This window comes from Haematobia irritans, chromosome 2, assembly GCF_050003625.1.
Source record: "Haematobia irritans isolate KBUSLIRL chromosome 2, ASM5000362v1, whole genome shotgun sequence".
Taxonomy (NCBI): Eukaryota; Metazoa; Arthropoda; class Insecta; order Diptera; family Muscidae; genus Haematobia; species Haematobia irritans.
The window spans coordinates 121809402-121827648 of record NC_134398.1 but is presented as its reverse complement, the minus strand read 5'-3'; the positions used below and the strand labels follow the sequence as shown (position 1 = coordinate 121827648).

Sequence of the window (18247 nt, the reverse complement as noted above, 5' to 3'; positions counted from 1 at the left end):
CTGATAATCTGTAAAGCGCATACCACGCCAAGTTACTACAAAAAATTATCGCATGAGTGCAATTATTAGGTGCCTTTTTTGATAAATTTAGAACGACGCCAATAAGAGCCCCTTCAAACAATCAGAAAAAGTGAATTTTAAGATAACTGTAAAAGACACATTGTGGTCAAGTAAAACACGATTGTTTAGATGTTTATTAATTTGAATAAACTTTTATAAATTCTTATAAATATAACATTTATACCACTACACAAAACATTTAACATAATTTTTTTTCATTATGCGCTTTACAGGTTATCAGTTATTCCGGACGGAATGTCGGTGTTTGTAAAGAATCTTACAGTGTGTCGGATCGATACGACTTGTCGGCGATGAGTAAATAATCGGTAAATGTGTTAAAAAAGTGCCTTCGGACTTAACTTGAGATGTTTTAGTTTGACAGTTACAATGGAAACTAGAAATTCACATTTACCTGAAACTCACATATATGCAACGTCCCTGCCAGCATTTCAAAGTTCCATTTCATCCTCATCGCTACCACAGACTCATAAATGTCACCACAACCATCGCGAACTATGATGGGGGAAGCATATCAAAAAGTACAAAATGTACATGAAAGTATTTTGCCATCACTACTGTTTGAAGAGCCATTTTATTTTTTGTGAAACGCCAAGCGCAACCAGCTTGTTATATTTTATTTAAATAAAAACGAAAATAAAGTTCTGAAAACATAGATATTACGCTTAAAATTGTGAAAGGTATATGGTGAACAATTTTCGACTTTCCAAATAGAATAAAGTGATCGTTTTTCAAATATTTTTCCAGGCACGCTGCCTCCATCGAAAATAAACAAACTGGCTGATAGACGCTGCAATATGTAACTTGCTACTTAGAACTCAACATCATTCTTTTATTAATGCAAAAAATTATGTTAAATGTGATGAGATAAACCGAAAAATGTTATATTTATAAGAAATTATAAATGTTTAATCAAATCAATAAACATCTACACAATCGTGTTTTACTTGACCACAATGATTCTTCTACAATTACCTTAAAATTCACTTTTTCTGATAGTTTGCAGGGGTTCTTATTGGCGTCCTTCGAAATTGATCTAAATAGGCACCTAATAATTGCACTGATCAGAAACTTTTTCGTAGTAACTTGTCGTGGTACAACTTCTCAATAGTGACGGCGCTTTTCCGAGGAGTTTTTGATGTCGTATATGATTGTTTTCGACTTATGCGCTTTACAGACTATCAGTTATTCCGGACGACAGTGCTCGCGTCGAACATATCCCTCATATTGTGCACATTATAAGTTAAGTCAGAAGGCATAATCGATACTGCTGCATGTTTATGGGATCGATAACACATTTACCGATTATTTAGTCATCGCCGACAAGTCGTATCGATCCGACACACTATAAGATTCTTTACAAACACTGACATTCTGTCCGGAATAACTGATAGTCTGTAAAGCGCAGTAGTGGGGATTCGCAGAAGCGACCCCATGGGGTCGGACGACAGTGCTCGTGTCGAACATATCCCATATATTGTGCACATATAAGTTAAGTCTGAAGGCATAATCGATACTGCTGTTTGCTTATGGGATCGATAACACATTTGCCGATTATTTATATACCAGAATTTTTTTATTATTTTCTTCCATTTTTTCAGTAAAAAATGGTTTCACCCACAAATCATCGTACAACTTCATTGTTTGTTTATGCTTCTTCTTATTTTTTCATGTTGTCATCACATTTGTTCGTGCAGTGTAAGGGCAAAACTTGAACGAACACACAACAAATAGACGAACCTCTGTCGGAGTGTTTATCCGACCGTCTAAGGTCCGCTTAAGATTCTTTACAAACACCGACATTCCGTCCGGAATAACTGATAGTCTGTAACGCTCATAAATCACGGAAATTTCATGTCACGTTCACATCACTACCACCAACAATTATTATGTCAAAAGTTGATTTGACTGCTTCCCCTGGAGGTGTAAACAGAAGATATTTATATATATATTAAATTTTCTCAAAAAATAATTAACTTTTCTGAACATAAAATCAATAACGGAATCATTTCAATATGATACCGAAAAAGATGCCAGTTAAAGATTCCCATATCGTAAAAATTGCAGTGGAATTTGATAATCACATCGCCCAATTAATTAATTTGGATCAGCGGCAGCCTCTATCCGGTATAATAATCCTGTATAACACTATTACAAACAAATGAAGTATTGAGTATTGTAAATAAATCTATCAAAGTATTTCAAGGGTACTACTTATATAGACATCTGTTGCGAATAATTGATTGAAAACCAACGCCCTTTCCAAGTTATCCCATAATGTGCATACACACAATAAAGGTTTGGTTTGCAGCATTGACGATTTTATGATGATTAATTAAATATTCAATGTTGATAACAGGAAATTATTTGATTTGATAACAGGAAATGATTTGGAATTGAAAGAAGTTCGACGAGTTTTTGTATCAAGATAGATGTTAAACTCAAAAATAAGTGACGTTCTATATTATTGGGAAGAAAATAAATTGGGTCGTAACTAAGTTCGTAGTGTTTTTTCAGGCTCACTTAGACTATTCAGTTCATTGTGACACCAAGTGGAGAACTTCTCTCTTATCAATGGGTGCTGGTCGAATCAATGTTTAGCTCAATGGCAGGGGTCGTTCTCTTTATAGGCGAGCTTAGAGAAGCTTTCAGCATAAATATATAAACCTTTCTAAAGACAAGTTTCAACATCGCTAATAATAATAATTTTAAATATTACGGCCTTGATAATCCCAAAAAAAAAAAATAAATGAAAAATTGAATAGACGCCGATTTATTTCCTATCCATTATTTGCGTTTGTGAGATATTTATATCTATGCTTGCTAGCGTGGTAATTTTAGAATAATGTAACCTATTCTACTCTTTCAGGAAAAATACAGGAAATATGCAGTTGTTGGAATATCGTCGAACCTGAAAATTATGCTCTTCAATTCTGCGAAGGCAATTTTAAATATGTAACTGAAAAGAATCGTAATGAAATTAAGAATGGATCGGTCTTGCGACTCCAATATTCACCATCTAAAACTGCCAATGACATTTTGGAGACTTTAAGGGCTGGATCGCCTTGTGTTAAAGCCGAATGCCTAGAAAAGCTATCATCTTTATCTGTAGATGTTACATTTGCTTTGGAATTTATTAAGGAACAGGGATTAGGGATAATAATTAACATGATTGAGGAACCCAGCGATAAAGAGGACAAAATTCTTATATATAGTCTAAAGAGTTTTGTTGAACTCATGGAACATGGAACAGTATCGTGGGAAATTCTACAAAATAGTTTCGTCCAACGGAATATACATATTGTGCGGAATTTTATGAGCTTTCCAAAGTGCACAGCGAGTGCTTTATCCAATTTGGAAAATATTGTCCAAAATAGTTCAAAACATACGCTTGTGGAGCAAGAGGTGACTTTACAAGATCTTTTAAAATTGCTTCAAGATGCAAATTCTATATGTGCTGCTCCCTCTGTAATTCTTCAGAATGCAATTGCTCTCATTAATGCGCTCTTCATGAAAGCTGACGAGGGTAGAAAAAGGCAGATTGCTCACACTATAAGTGCAAAGCAATACCGCTTAGCATTGATTAATAATGTTAGCAGTACAGAGATGACTCATCAATTGTACGTTCTACAAACTCTTACCTTGGGCTTGCTGGAACAACGTAAACGTATGAAAGTTACAAACCAGGACCAAGATGCCCATGAAAAAATCAAAGAATTGAGAAAAATAGCCTTTGATGATTATTCGGGTATAATGTCTGGTGTGGGTGGTAGCTCCGGCAATTGCTCCGGTTCTGGAAATGTTAATTTTGCACAATATTATAAAAAACTCGGATTTAAATGTGATATGAATCCATCCCAGGACTTTATGGAGACACCACCTGGTATATTAGCTCTCGATTGTATGATTTACTTTGCGCGAAACTATACCCAACAATACACAAAAATTGTTCATGAGAATTCATGCCGCGGTGATGAACACGAATGTCCTTTTGGTCGAACCTCAATTGAATTGGTAAAATTACTTTGCGATATTTTGCGTATTGGAGAACCCCCGTCTGATCAATCAGTGGATTTTCAACCAATGTTTTTCAATCACGATCATCCATTCGAAGAATTCTTTTGTATTTGTATTATCACTCTGAATCGCACTTGGAAGGATATGAGGGCAACGGGTGAGGATTTTCAGAAAGTTTTCAGTGTTGTACGAGAGCAGATAACACGTACCTTGAAACAGCGTCCGGATAATTTTGAAGATTTTCGCGTTAAAATTGCGCATTTCACATATCAGACAATTACCAATTTACGGCAACAGGAAAGAACGTCTAAGGAGGAGTGCGATTCCACTGCATCGGCTATAGTAAAATTAAAAGAAAAAATATCTCCGCATATATTAGATTTGATAAAACAGCAACGTTTAGCTTTTCTTGTAGAAGGTAAGAACTAAAAAGATACAAAAAAGTTATAGGTGCAAAATAAGATTATGGATTTCTTATTATAGGTACCCGCTTCTCGAAATACTCAAGAGGAGCACGTTCTAAGGATAAATTTTGGTATGCTCGTCTATCGCCCAATCATAAAGTTATCCATTATGGCGATTGCGATGAAAAAGCCATACCAACTCTGGAAGAGTTAAATAATAAAGTCTCGGTGATTGATATCAAACAACTACTGGAAGGTAAAGAATGTCCCCACATGAAGGAAATGCGCACTCGCAAATCTGCTGTAAATCTTGCTTTTTCCATTACATTTGAAAATATGGACCATTCAACTGTAGACTTTGTTGCTCCCGATGAAACTGTTTTCAATTATTGGACTGACGGAATAAATGCTCTCTTAGGTCAAGAAATGGTTAGCAAACAAAAGAAAGAAGATTTTGACACACTTTTATCCATGGAAATTAAATTAAGACTTTTGGACACTGAAGGTGTCGACATCAGTAAAGACCCACCACCCATACCCGAAGACCCAGAGAATTATGACTTTTGTTTCGAAAATTGAGAAATCATGTCTCACATTTTGTTTTTTTTTTTTTTTTATTAAGCCAATTCATTAACATAACTACTATTCCATGTAGATGGACAATGTCAAATCTCTTACTATGTAGTCATTTATCTAGTAGTGTCCACTCCCCAAAGTAAGTCAAATGCCAAAGTTATTTCAAAAGTATTTTTCTCCAACGCACATTTCGAAATCATCAATATATTATGGTGGTGTATTATTTAAAATTCTCTTTTCTATATTTTATTGAATTATATAGAATTTACTCTATACATATTCCACTATATATTTAAGCCGGTATTAAGTTCGAATTATACAATATTGAAATATTTAAGAAAACGATTTACTTTATAACTTTCTGTGAGCCAATAGAAGCTTTTTTACAGTAGCTGCCGACTCCATCACACATCAATTGTGTTTTTATAAAATCATAATCCACCCTAAAGGTTAAAGTGGCAGCCCGATTAAATTTCAGGCTCACTTAGACTATTCAGTCCATTGTGATAGCAGTTAATTACGCTTTCATTAAAACATATTGTAAAAATGAGTATATAAAACTTAATACCGGTCTTATAAAATAAGTTACGTGTGCAATTTTAACACCAACATTATGTTGCTTAAGACTTTACAATAAAATTTTTTTTTATACTTAAAATTCAAAGTTTTGCGCGTTATGAGTTTCTGATGGAAAATTGTCTTTGTATGCCGATAAAAAAGTGAAATAAAAGATTAAATTACTCAATAAGTATAAAAACTATAAGTAATGTAACAAATATTACCAAAGATGGCACTATCTAATGCTTTAAATTCCTTAAAAGGTCTTTCGTCATTGATGACATTGTAATTGTGGACCAGTATTACCAGTAAACAATTTTAAGAGAACAATGTCAAAATGCATGTCTCTTTTAAAATTTTTTTACTACAACCCAGTGGTAAAAAATTCAAACCAATTACCAAACAATCGATTATGTTCTTGCGAAACTTGGAAGATTAAGTAAGTACGTTCTATGTAAATGAAAATTAAGTTAAAATTGGAACTACTTATACCTTAGCATTGAAAAGTCGCACAGAAAGTAATGCCTATAAATTTTGAACAAATGAAAGCTACTACTTAGTCATCTAGTTGTTGCATTGTAGTGTACCTAGTGCTTACGACTCCCACTTACTGCGTAAGATGTAGGTAATTAGGAAGGAAAACTGAAAGGTGTAACGTTGTTAGGCAACGAATTTTTATTTTGATTTTCGTTGTTTTTTTTTCAGTTTTATATCAGTTTATTGTTTACATTTATAGACTTTAAGATAATTTTTGCACCAAATGCTGCATATATTTGCATCAATCAAGGTAAGTATCAAAAGTAAAAAAATAATCCATTTCCTGCTGTCTTTAACGGGTCCTTTTCAAGTGCCAGTTTTAGAGAAGACTGCAGTAGAGGAGTGCGCGTGGAAAGCATGAGTGACGAGATAGTGAACAAAATTGAAAGCACCTCTTGTGAATGGGAATAAAAATATATGTCGTGAGTGAAATTAAATCCGTTCTGCAAAACCACCATTATTTGAAACAACCAATATTTATTTAGCTGGCAAACATGAGTGCACGTGTGAGCAAAAAGTTTAACTCGTAAGTGTGCGTGAAGTTTCGCCCCAGCGCACACCTCTACTCTGCAGTCTTCATCGAATTCTAACGACAAATTTATTTCAGCAACTTCTTAAATTTTATTTTTCTTATAATGTATGATCGACTCAATAGGTGGCTATAATAAAATGTCATGTCGGTGGCTTTTAACAGAACTTCGGCCGTAAGTTTTCAACGACAGTAATACTGGTCCACAATTACAATGTCATCAATGACGAAAGACCTTTTAAGGAATTTAAAGCATTAGATAGTGCCATCTTTGGTAATATTTGTTACATTACTTATAGTTTTTATACTTATTGAGTAATTTAATCTTTTATTTCAGATGCTGTCAAGACGGACGACTGTAGGGTGAAGGACATCGGAAGTCTTTCAAACATTTTAAGGGTCCCCATTTTCAGAAAGATTGCGTAAAAAAACAAAAATGTCATAAATAAGTATATAGATATTAATTATTACAATAGTATTACATAATAGCCTTATTCTTAAATGTTATTTATAAATCTGTTTACAAAATATATATTGATGTAATATATGAAACCAATGAAAAATAGTTATTTCAAAAATTATTTGTGGCATATTTTTAGGAAAAACTATAAAATATCATCATCCTTTTATAGTTTACCAACGAATCGAGTGGTAAATGGGGGGTGTTTAGCTCTAGATTACTGTTACAAATACAAAGTAAAACTGTTCTGTTCCATCGTTCCTATTACTGAGTAAAACACAATATTCAATACTCGGCATCCATAACCCTTACGCATCGGTAATGACGTTGTAATGGGATATCATTATGTTTTCGTTTACTTTGTCATGTGGATTGGGAAGTACTTGACTGCCTATGACACGTCAACGTAAAAGTAATACGGAAAATTGATCGGAAATGTGGAGTAGTTGTCTCGATAAAATCGGTAGGATGTAATCGATTTGGTAATGACGTTTTTTACCACTGGGAAGTTACTCGACAAATCCTTTCGAGTAAAAGTTGTAGATATGTCATGACAAAAATAATTATTTGTTTTCAAATTTTCCAAACTAAAGTAGTTCCAAATCGCTTTTTTTTTTGGAAATAAATCTGTAACTTTTTAATGGATTAAGATATCATCATAATTTTTTCTTTGTGCCAAAGCTGAAATGTTTTTCTCTATATTTAGAGGTTTGTAGGTCCCTAGTGGATTCACGGGCTGGTCTATAGACGTTGGAAGTTGGACACCTCGGATGTATGCAATTTAGTGTTACTTGGCAAACGCGCAATTATGCACCGATTTTCATGATTTTTGCTTTGCTGAATAGAACTTATAAACTACCATAAAAAGATTGTGTATGTGTGCGAATATATCTAATATTTGCGAGATAGGGCCTTACAATTTATTTTTTTGCAAAATTTGAACAAAGTGGGGTCTGTATTTTGAGTCTAGAGGGACTACATTCCTTATAAAATTCTACGTATTCTGGAGGAAAATTTTGTGCACGTTTGTGCTTTAGATTTAACGCGTAGACTCCACAATTTGGAATTTCAAAACAATGCCGAACCAATACCACTTGTTTCAAAAAAAGTACCAAAACATTGACCGACTTAGACCAAATTCGGCACACCCTTTAATGGACCAAAAGTACCTCTACGTTTTGAATTTCATGCAAATCGGATAAAAGTTTTAATGTCTATGTCATGAAGACCCCAATTCGCGGGTCGGTTCATATGGAAGCAAAATCGAAACTTAGGCCGAAGTAGTCCCATCTTCAAAATTGACCTGCATGTAGAAGAAAAACGTGTCTGTTAAAATTTCAGCACTATAGGTTCATTATTGAAGGAAGTAGCCTGATTACAACAGATAGCCAGACAGAGAGACATCGACTTATAATTTCTTCCTAATCAAGACTATATATACTTTCTATAGTCAGAATTCGTTATTTGTATGTGTTACAAACGGAATGAAAAACCCCACCTTATAAGATACTGATAATATGCGCTATTACTCTACTTTATGGCCCAGAAGCCAAAGTTTTACTTTGATTAAAAATTTTGCAAAAGGAGTACTTTTTATAACAAAGTAAAAACCATAGCTTCTTTCTATCGTAATAAGGATTTCAAAGTTTCCTGCAAAAAATCTGCCATTTGTAAAAAAAAAAATCGATATAAAAGTATTTAATTTACCTACATGTTTTGAAAATATTTATTCAAATCACAATGCTTCTTTTGTTTTTATTTGACATTTTTACAATTTTTACTATATTTTCGTTCCTGTACATTTAACAAATAAAGAAATCTGAGAGGATTTTCAATATTTCTCTCTTTTACTACTTTTTACTACGAGTAAAGTAAAGGAACACACCTATTATAGCCAAATGTAATGTTGAGAATAACAATTCGAAAATTACCAAGAAGTATTTATTATTGTCATTACAAGTTAGTCGTTATAAATCATCGCAATGTAATGCAATGTGTAATGACAGCTTTACTCCTGGTAATGCACATTGTAATGAGATGTGGTTACTTAGCTTTCGCTGGGATAGTGGTGGTCTTCTCTCATATCACTGAGTGCTTTCCGAGTCCATAGTAAGCTCAATGACAAGGGACTTCCTTTTTATAGCCGAGTCCGAATGGTGTTTCACATTGCTGAGAAACCACATAGAGAAGCTTTGAAACGCTCAGAAATGTCACCAGTATTACTGAGAGGAGATAATCCACCGAAGCAGGGATCGAACACACGGCACTTTGTATGCAAGATGGGCATGCTCACCATTGCATCACTACTTAAGGGTAATAGAATTTAAAAAATAGTAGCAAACAGTGACTGTTTTCCGTTTTTCAGCAGACCCTGCTGTTTCAGAAGATTTTTCTGATGTGTCTACCAACAAATTTCTTCTGTAATAAACAAGGATTTTGAGAAACTTAAGATTAATTCGAAGACACTCACAAAATTAAAAAAAAAAACACTTTTTTTTTTTTAATCATCCCAAGAGTTTTGTTGAGAAGGTCTCAACAAAACTCTTGCAATGTGTAATGACAGCTTTACTCCTGGTAATGCACATTGTAATGAGATGTGGTTACTTAGCTTTCGCTGGGATAGTGGTGGTCTTCTCTCATATCACTGAGTGCTTTCCGAGTCCATAGTAAGCTCAATGACAAGGGACTTCCTTTTTATAGCCGAGTCCGAATGGTGTTTCACATTGCTGAGAAACCACATAGAGAAGCTTTGAAACGCTCAGAAATGTCACCAGTATTACTGAGAGGAGATAATCCACCGAAGCAGGGATCGAACACACGGCACTTTGTATGCAAGATGGGCATGCTCACCATTGCATCACTACTTAAGGGTAACAGAATTTAAAAAATAGTAGCAAACAGTGACTGTTTTCCGTTTTTCAGCAGACCCTGCTGTTTCAGAAGATTTTTCTGATGTGTCTACCAACAAATTTCTTCTGTAATAAACAAGGATTTTGAGAAACTTAAGATTAATTCGAAGACACTCACAAAATTAAAAAAAAAAACACTTTTTTTTTTTTAATCATCCCAAGAGTTTTGTTGAGAAGGTCTCAACAAAACTCTTGCAATGTGTAATGACAGCTTTACTCCTGGTAATGCACATTGTAATGAGATGTGGTTACTTAGCTTTCGCTGGGATAGTGGTGGTCTTCTCTCATATCACTGAGTGCTTTCCGAGTCCATAGTAAGCTCAATGACAAGGGACTTCCTTTTTATAGCCGAGTCCGAATGGTGTTTCACATTGCTGAGAAACCACATAGAGAAGCTTTGAAACGCTCAGAAATGTCACCAGTATTACTGAGAGGAGATAATCCACCGAAGCAGGGATCGAACACACGGCACTTTGTATGCAAGATGGGCATGCTCACCATTGCATCACTACTTAAGGGTAACAGAATTTAAAAAATAGTAGCAAACAGTGACTGTTTTCCGTTTTTCAGCAGACCCTGCTGTTTCAGAAGATTTTTCTGATGTGTCTACCAACAAATTTCTTCTGTAATAAACAAGGATTTTGAGAAACTTAAGATTAATTCGAAGACACTCACAAAATTAAAAAAAAAAAACACTTTTTTTTTTTTAATCATCCCAAGAGTTTTGTTGAGAAGGTCTCAACAAAACTCTTGGGATGATTACTGTAGCAGTATTGAGAATACATCAGAGGCTTCCAGACTACGGAAGGTACTAGCATCCACTAACACCGCTCCAGGTTTCATTAAAACATCGGAGGGAAATTGGACAACGTCCAGTGAGGAGACGTTGGAGGTACTTTTGGACACACACTTCCCTGGAAATCAGACGGTTGAACCATGTTACGGCGGTGTAACAGAGGCTCAGCGATCATTTCCTATCGAGGAAATTGTGTCGGAATCTAGAATAAAATGGGCTTTAAATAGCTTTGGACCATTCAAATCCCCCGGACCTGATGGAATTACTCCGGTGGAGTTACAGGCAGTGGCTGAAAGAATTATCCCCTGGTTGACGGTGATATATAAAAATGTGTAAACTTAGCATATATTCCAGAAAAGTGGAGGGAAACAAAAGTCGTCTTCATACCTAAAGCAGGAAAAACCTCTCACTCGAGTGCGAAGGATTTCCGACCAATCAGCTTATCCTCATTCCTACTTAAGACCCTGGAGAGGATGATAGACATGTATCTTAGAGCCACCGTGGTGCAATGGTTAGCATGCCCGCCTTGCATACACAAGGTCGTGGGTTCGATTCCTGCTACGACCGAACACCAAAAAGTTTTTCAGCGGTGGATTATCCCTCCTCAGTAATGCTGGTGACATTTCTGAGGGTTTCAAAGCTTCTCTAAGTGGTTTCACTGCAATGTGGAACGCCGTTCGGACTCGGCTATAAAAAGGAGGTCCCTTGTCATTGAGCTTAATATGGAATCGGGCAGCACTCAGTGATAAGAGAGAAGTTCACCAATGTGGTATCACAATGGACTGAATAGTCTAAGTGAGCCTGATACATCGGACTGCCACATAACCTAACCTAACCTATCTTAGAACTAGCGTGGATTCAGGTTTGCTCTCGAAACGACAGCATGCATACTCGAAGGGCAGGTCTACTGAGACCGCATTGCATGAACTGGTCAGCTTTATTGAAAGCTCACTATCTGTCAAAGAATACACAATCGTGGCGTTTCTAGACATCGAAGGGGCGTTCAATAATGTCCATCCGAGCTCGATATTAAATGGACTGAAAACTCTGAATGTTGATCCAGGTATACTTAGGCTGTTAGACGAACTTCTAATGAAGAGACGTATTTCAGCCACACTAGGGCAAGCAAACATACAAAGGTATGTGAACAGAGGCACTCCCCAAGGAGGAGTTCTATCACCTCTTCTTTGGAATGTTGCTATAAACAACCTTCTGGTTTCTCTAGAAAAAGAAAGGATAAAAGTGGTGGCATACGCAGATGATGTGGCGCTAGCAGTCAGGGGAAAATTCCCATCCACAATCAGAGATATTATACAGAGAGCTCTCCGGATGACTGAGAAATGGGCGAAAGATAATGGTCTTGGTGTAAATCCAGCAAAGACAGAAATAGTCATGTACTGCAAAGATCGCAAAACTCCCAAGGTTAGGCCCATTTCCTTAGGGGGTACTGAAATTCCCTTTGGTGAGTGTGCAAAATACCTTGGCGTTATTTTGGACAGGAAGCTGAATTTTAGGCTTAATATTGAAGGAGGGCGAGAAAAGCCACGGTAGCTTTGTACTCGTGCAAAAAGGCAATAGGGAAAAAGTGGGGACTAAGACCAAAAATTGTGCATTGGCTATACACGGCAGTGGTTAGACCTATAATGCTATATGGTGTTGTAGTCTGGTGGCCGGCACTTCAGAAACCGACTTGTTTAGATAAAGTTCAGCGTATGGCGAGCTTATGTATCTCAGGCGCATTTAGTAAGACAGGAACAGACTCCCTTAATGTCATGCTACATCTATTGCCTTTAGACATTTTGGCCAAACAGTCAGCTGCAACAACGGCTGTGCGGTTGCGCGAGCTATCGCTGTGGTCGGAAAAAATGTACGGTCATAGTTCGGTCCTCAAAGTAATGCCAGATGTGCCTAACGTAGGGGATTACACCCTGGCAAAACCACTTTTCGACAAAAAGTTTGAAACTCTAATTCCCAACAGTGAGGCGTGGTGTACACAGACCCCGGGGAATAAAAGATATATAGATTTCTATACTGATGGCTCCAAATTGAATGGACAAGTGGGGTTCGGAGTATATTCTAAAGATCTGGAAATTCGAATAGCGAAAAGATTACCTAATCACTGTAGTGTTTTTCAGGCTGAAATATTGGCAATAAGAGAGGTTGTGAATTGGCTGAAAAGTAATGTTCCAACAAATATTGGCATTAATATATACTCAGACAGTCAACCTGCAATAAAATCCTTGCAAATCTCTCAACGAGATGGCTGAGCAGTACAATATTCACCTAATATGGGTCCCTGGTCATAGGAACATACCGGGGAACTGTGAAGCAGATGTGTTAGCAAGGCTAGGAACTACCTTACATATTCCAGGGGAACTAAAATCTGTTGGTATGCCTCTGGCCACCTGCAAGCTCTTACTGCGTGAGAAGGCTGTTATGATGGCCAATATTCGATGGGAAAATTGCATGGGTTGTAACGACACCAAGCAAATATGGCCCCATTTAAACTTAAACCGCACACTAGATATGCTAGTGTTATCAAGGCGTCAGATAGCACTCCTAATATCTGCTATAACGGGTCGCTGCCTGATAGGCGAATTTGCAAAAACTATAGGTGCGAAGTATAATGACTATTGTATAAGCTGTCATGACGTGGAGGAAAAGGAATCAATTAAACACCTCTTGTGTGAGTGTCCTGCTTTTTGTGTAAGGCGTAAGCGAATTTTAGGAGCATATAGCTTTAGATTACTGGCTGACCTGGAAAACGTTAACTTAAGCAGTTTGTTAATGTTTTTGGAGCAATCTGGTTGGTTCCACAAAAGTAAATAATAGAGAAGGTTCAGTGGTTAAGACTAGAAGTGCCCATATGTAATAGGTACTTTTAGTTAAATGTGGTATCACAATGGACTGAATAGTCTAAGTGAGCCTGAAATTTAATCGGGCTGTCACTTTAACCTAACCTAACCATTGGCTGAAGAATAAAAACACAAGTAATTTATAATTATTATTTTTTCATAAAATACATAAAATGTATTAAGCTATTTTGTAGGTTTAAGATGGATACTCGATTCGAAACTTCACGATCACAAACAATTAATTGTAAAACATATAACATAGGGTCCAACGTATAGTTTCATGTTCTGCTTAAATTGTGATGGAAACCAACCAAATTCCTTTTTAGATGTTTACAATTTTAATATAATTTCGCTGCGAAAATCGAATATCGTACCGACTGTATGAAATACATATAAACGTGATGAATCTTATAATATTGAGTAATATTTAATTGTGCTCCCCGGGTATAATATCGAATATTAATTTATCATGCGGGTAATCTTTGCGCTAAGCATTTTGGTGATTAATTTAGTAAGGGACTTTGCATTTATAACGTATTGAATTGGATTATATGGTCATCTTTATAACTCTCGATCACATTTTTGTTGTCTCCGTAGTAATTACTCCCAGATTATTATCCTCTTGCAGGTGGTGTCTGTAATTTACGGCGGCGCGCCAGATGGCGGTCCTAGGTTCTTAATCAAATGTTATCCTCCAAAAGCAAATCATTGTCATCACTGCGGTCTGGCAAGCATACAAAAAATTCCAAAAGATTTAATATGGGACCACGTGAAAAGGGATTTTGATAACGTCCACGCTTGTCTCGTAGATATGGGTAACGCTTGTAGTTGAACATTTCATTGGTGGTGAGATTCATGCAGGCATGTAATATCTAAACAACGATAACAAAACGCTTTACTATTAACAATACGTGTACTAATACCATGTCAAATCTTACCGAAGTGCAAGTCAAAATCCATCCTAATCCGCAAAAAGCAATTGCTTCGATTAGACCCAATACATAGAGCAAAGTGAATCCTTCAATCATTACGCAATAGCATGCAAAATAAATTGTAAACGAACAATTAACTGCAACTGACAATACAAATAGAAAGAACCACATGCGATTACGCAAGCCCACACAATTGTAAATGAATGGACAGTGATGATCGAAGTACGAAACGCATCGGTTACATACACGACAGTGTTTAGCCCTTAATGGCCGTAAACAACGGCAGCTATGACACAGGCGTGTCAGTATAACGTTGCGTTTCTTGAGTTTATCAAAGTAAGGTATTTGTTTTATGGCACGGTAATAGGCATCTGAACTCAGAGGTATATATCCGGGATCTCGACGATTAGCAATAATCCAGCTGATCCACATCACTGCATTCCAATAGATGAAACAATAATGAGAACGTCTCAAAATGTTCCATGTTATGGGTATAGCCTGAAATTAAAATCGATGTTCAGTAATTGAAATACACAAAAAAACAATTCCAATTTGTAGTTCAATAGGTCAGAAAAAGGTTTTGTTTTTTGCTACTATGTTTTTAATGTGAAATGCTTTAGAATTTTACGATATTTTCTTGATTATGTTTTTGGTTGTTTAAATTATTTTTATGCAAAATAGGTAACTGTTTTTCACTTTCAGCAGCATTTTCTTGTTTAAGGTAAGTATTAAGTTCGAGTTTAGCCGTTAAAGTGAAAACTAAATCAGTAAAAAAGTCATAAAATTATACATATTTGTTGCAGATTTTATTATAACTTGATGGGGAATAGCTCAACGCAAATGTTCACAACGTTTGTATTCCTTAAAATGGATTATTAAAGAAAAGTAATAGTGAAAAAATTTTAGCGGCTAAAGTCGAACTTAATACCCACCGTTACTAACAAATTTCTTTTCATTTATTTCACAAAGTAATATAATAAGCCCAACGACCCAATAAACTATATTACAAAACAAGTTATCAATAGTTGATATGTATAATAACAATAATAAAAGTATAATTATTAGATTTCACACTAGAGTAAAATTTATACAAACAGCAAAATGCCTTCTGAAAAAAAGAACCCAGTTATATTTTGCTAAAATAACGATCATTTTTTCAAATGCTACTTTTTTAAAATTAAATTCTCAATTACTATCAATTAGACAATGATTCAGTTAATTCTCATTTTTCGACTTCACGAAACTTGTATTGAACTTACCCGTATCATATACATTGGATATCCCCAAAGCAGCACCGAAAATAAAAACAGCAAAAGCGGTCCTTTGGAATCACCAGCTCCACCAAAAAGCCAACCCCAAATCTCTGATACTGATGGTATCCAACGAGATTTTTTCTTTACCTCGGTATATAAAAGGCGAACAATATCTTGGTGTTGATGTGCTTGGGCCAGCATCATGGGAGTTTTGCCATTTTTATCTCTTGGTTCTAGATCCAGGTTAGATTTTTCACAGAGTAATCGAACACAAGACATATTTCCAGACAAACAAGCTAAATGTAATGGAGTTGAACCAAAGTTATCAGTTTTTTGTAATTCAACACCAGAATACATCAACAAACGCATAAGATCTGCATGACCCTTATAAGCAGCCCAATGAAGGGCGGTATCGCCATTTATGTCAGTTAAATGGTTGAGTGCTCCCATACCTAGCAAGTAAGCTGCAGTAGCAGTACGGCCATACATACAGGCAACATGAAGGGGAGTTAATCCCTGTAGGAGGAAACGAAAATTTCAATAGGTCTTAAATCGACACGAATTACTATCCCATTCTATACCTTAAAATCTGCAGCATTGACATTAACGCCAGCTTGCAGCATAACCTGAACAACAGCAGCATGACCTTTGCGACAAGCCCAGTGTATTGGTCTTGGACCTTGAGTTCCTAGGCATGGCAAATCAATAGGGGCCAATCTCTCGACCAGATATCGCATCATCTCCACATTTCCATTGAGTGCTACCCAATGGGCAGGGGTATAACCATGACGGTCTCTAGCAGATAGGCATTCTATACCAAATTTTTCGGTTAGATTTTCCACATCACTCACTTCACCGTTTTTTATAATATCGAATATATCATCCAAATGGGCGACAGAACCATCTGCTCCCTCGAAAATCAAGAGATTCTCATCCACGGGTGCACCAGTATGACCTGAATTACCACTTCCCGTTGTACCGTTCGATCCACCTACGGCACCCTCGACGCCACCAACAACTTCGACAACTCGGGGAGTATGAGGCCGTCTAGGATCAACTTCATGGTCAGTATGGGCTCCATCTTCCTCGGCAACCATGTTACAGCTATCATAGTTCAGGGGCAGGGCCCAAACACTACGGGCGGTACCTGCCCCCGGACTCGGGTGAACTTTACTGTTTTGCGTCCTGATGCCGTCCGCAGAAGCCACGTTAAAAAAATCGTTGGGCGCTGTTAATAACGTCGATGACGGTGTTGCAGCAGCTGGCGATATTGCTCCTCCAGAGGCTGCTTGATGGAGTAGCAGCAACGGATTTTCCAGTAAGTGTGAAATTTTGTTGGTTATTATATCCCAGGTACTCTCAAAAAAATCGACAGCTCCTCTTCTTCCCCGAAGTATGCTTCTATACAAGGTTTTCAGTCCTTTCGAGTTTATTCAAAAAGAGTTATTTGAATAAATTCCTTGAATTTAGTTAGCACAGTTAGTTTTTTATCGCTTGTGAAAAATTATGTCAGCTTTTCTCGAAAAATCGATATATATATATGACGAAGGTGTAAAGAGTGAGAGAACAAAAATATAGAAAAGCCAGAGAGTTGCAGGTCCCGAATAAGGGTTTGTTTACATGTTTATGGAAGCATATATTATCTTCAAAGTAGAGCTGTAAACAGAAATTTGCCGCTTTTTTCAAATCTGATGAGGATGAGAGTGATAAACATAATCAAAACGAAGCTTACTCACGAATCTCTACAGCGCATGTCCCAAAAATCATATGGTTTCCTCCTAGGTAGGAATGCAAACACACATGTCTTCTGTCCTGCAAGGGTTTTTAAGAATTATTGTATCAAAGTACTAAAACACACTCAGAGAAATAACGAGAAATCTGCTAAAACTATAGTTCTGTCTACTGTAAATTGAAATATGTAACCGAAACAACATTTAGTTTTGCTCACTACGACTTGGCTCAGAACAAGATGAGACGGATGCAACAAATGTATTTTGCGAGAAATAGCAATTTTTGCTACATGGTAACATTATAAAAAAGAGAAGGTGTGACATCCGTTATCATAGTGAAAAAATACTTTTCTTCCCCATGTTCAATTCAGAGTCGAATTGGTCCATTACTGTGCTTCACCTAATGAATGCACAATATATGGTGCACGTAACCCTTTCGCCTTTTTCGAAGCACGTTAACCGGGAGCAGTCCACTGTCTCACCTGTGAGCCTAAAATATCCGGCTGTCACTATAGCTAACCTAACGACGACTTCCATTGCACCGGCATCTTTCTCATTTCAAACTTTCATGCAGATATGAGTTCGTTGATATTTATCACTTTATCCTACATGC

At 36.4% G+C, this 18247-nt stretch overlaps 2 protein-coding genes and 3 long non-coding RNA genes across 5 annotated transcripts in view; 3 read left to right on the top strand and 2 right to left on the bottom strand.

The window, feature by feature from the left end:
* Window positions 1-18247, top strand: part of LOC142226179 (uncharacterized) — a 248939-nt gene that overhangs the window by 75983 nt on the left and 154709 nt on the right. The gene's annotated exons all lie outside the window — the stretch shown is intronic.
* LOC142223920 (uncharacterized) lies at window positions 298-1035 on the top strand. Its single transcript, XR_012718965.1, has 2 exons — window positions 298-758; window positions 826-1035. It is a non-coding gene; the product is annotated as an uncharacterized LOC142223920 (long non-coding RNA).
* Ced-12 (engulfment and cell motility Ced-12) lies at window positions 1737-5739 on the top strand. Its single transcript, XM_075296059.1, has 3 exons — window positions 1737-2205; window positions 2948-4513; window positions 4579-5739. Exons 1-3 carry the CDS (start codon window positions 2094-2096, stop codon window positions 5076-5078), a joined length of 2178 nt encoding a protein of 725 aa, XP_075152174.1. The 5' UTR covers window positions 1737-2093; the 3' UTR covers window positions 5079-5739.
* On the bottom strand, window positions 1997-2630 carry LOC142226180 (uncharacterized). The gene is made up of 2 exons (XR_012719622.1): window positions 2293-2630; window positions 1997-2226 (listed from the first exon to the last, which is right to left on the bottom strand). It is a non-coding gene; the product is annotated as an uncharacterized LOC142226180 (long non-coding RNA).
* Window positions 13859-17139, bottom strand: Patsas (palmitoyltransferase Patsas). The gene is made up of 4 exons (XM_075296060.1): window positions 16486-17139; window positions 15911-16420; window positions 14658-15149; window positions 13859-14591 (listed from the first exon to the last, which is right to left on the bottom strand). Exons 1-4 carry the CDS (start codon window positions 16999-17001, stop codon window positions 14400-14402), a joined length of 1710 nt encoding a protein of 569 aa, XP_075152175.1. The 5' UTR covers window positions 17002-17139; the 3' UTR covers window positions 13859-14399.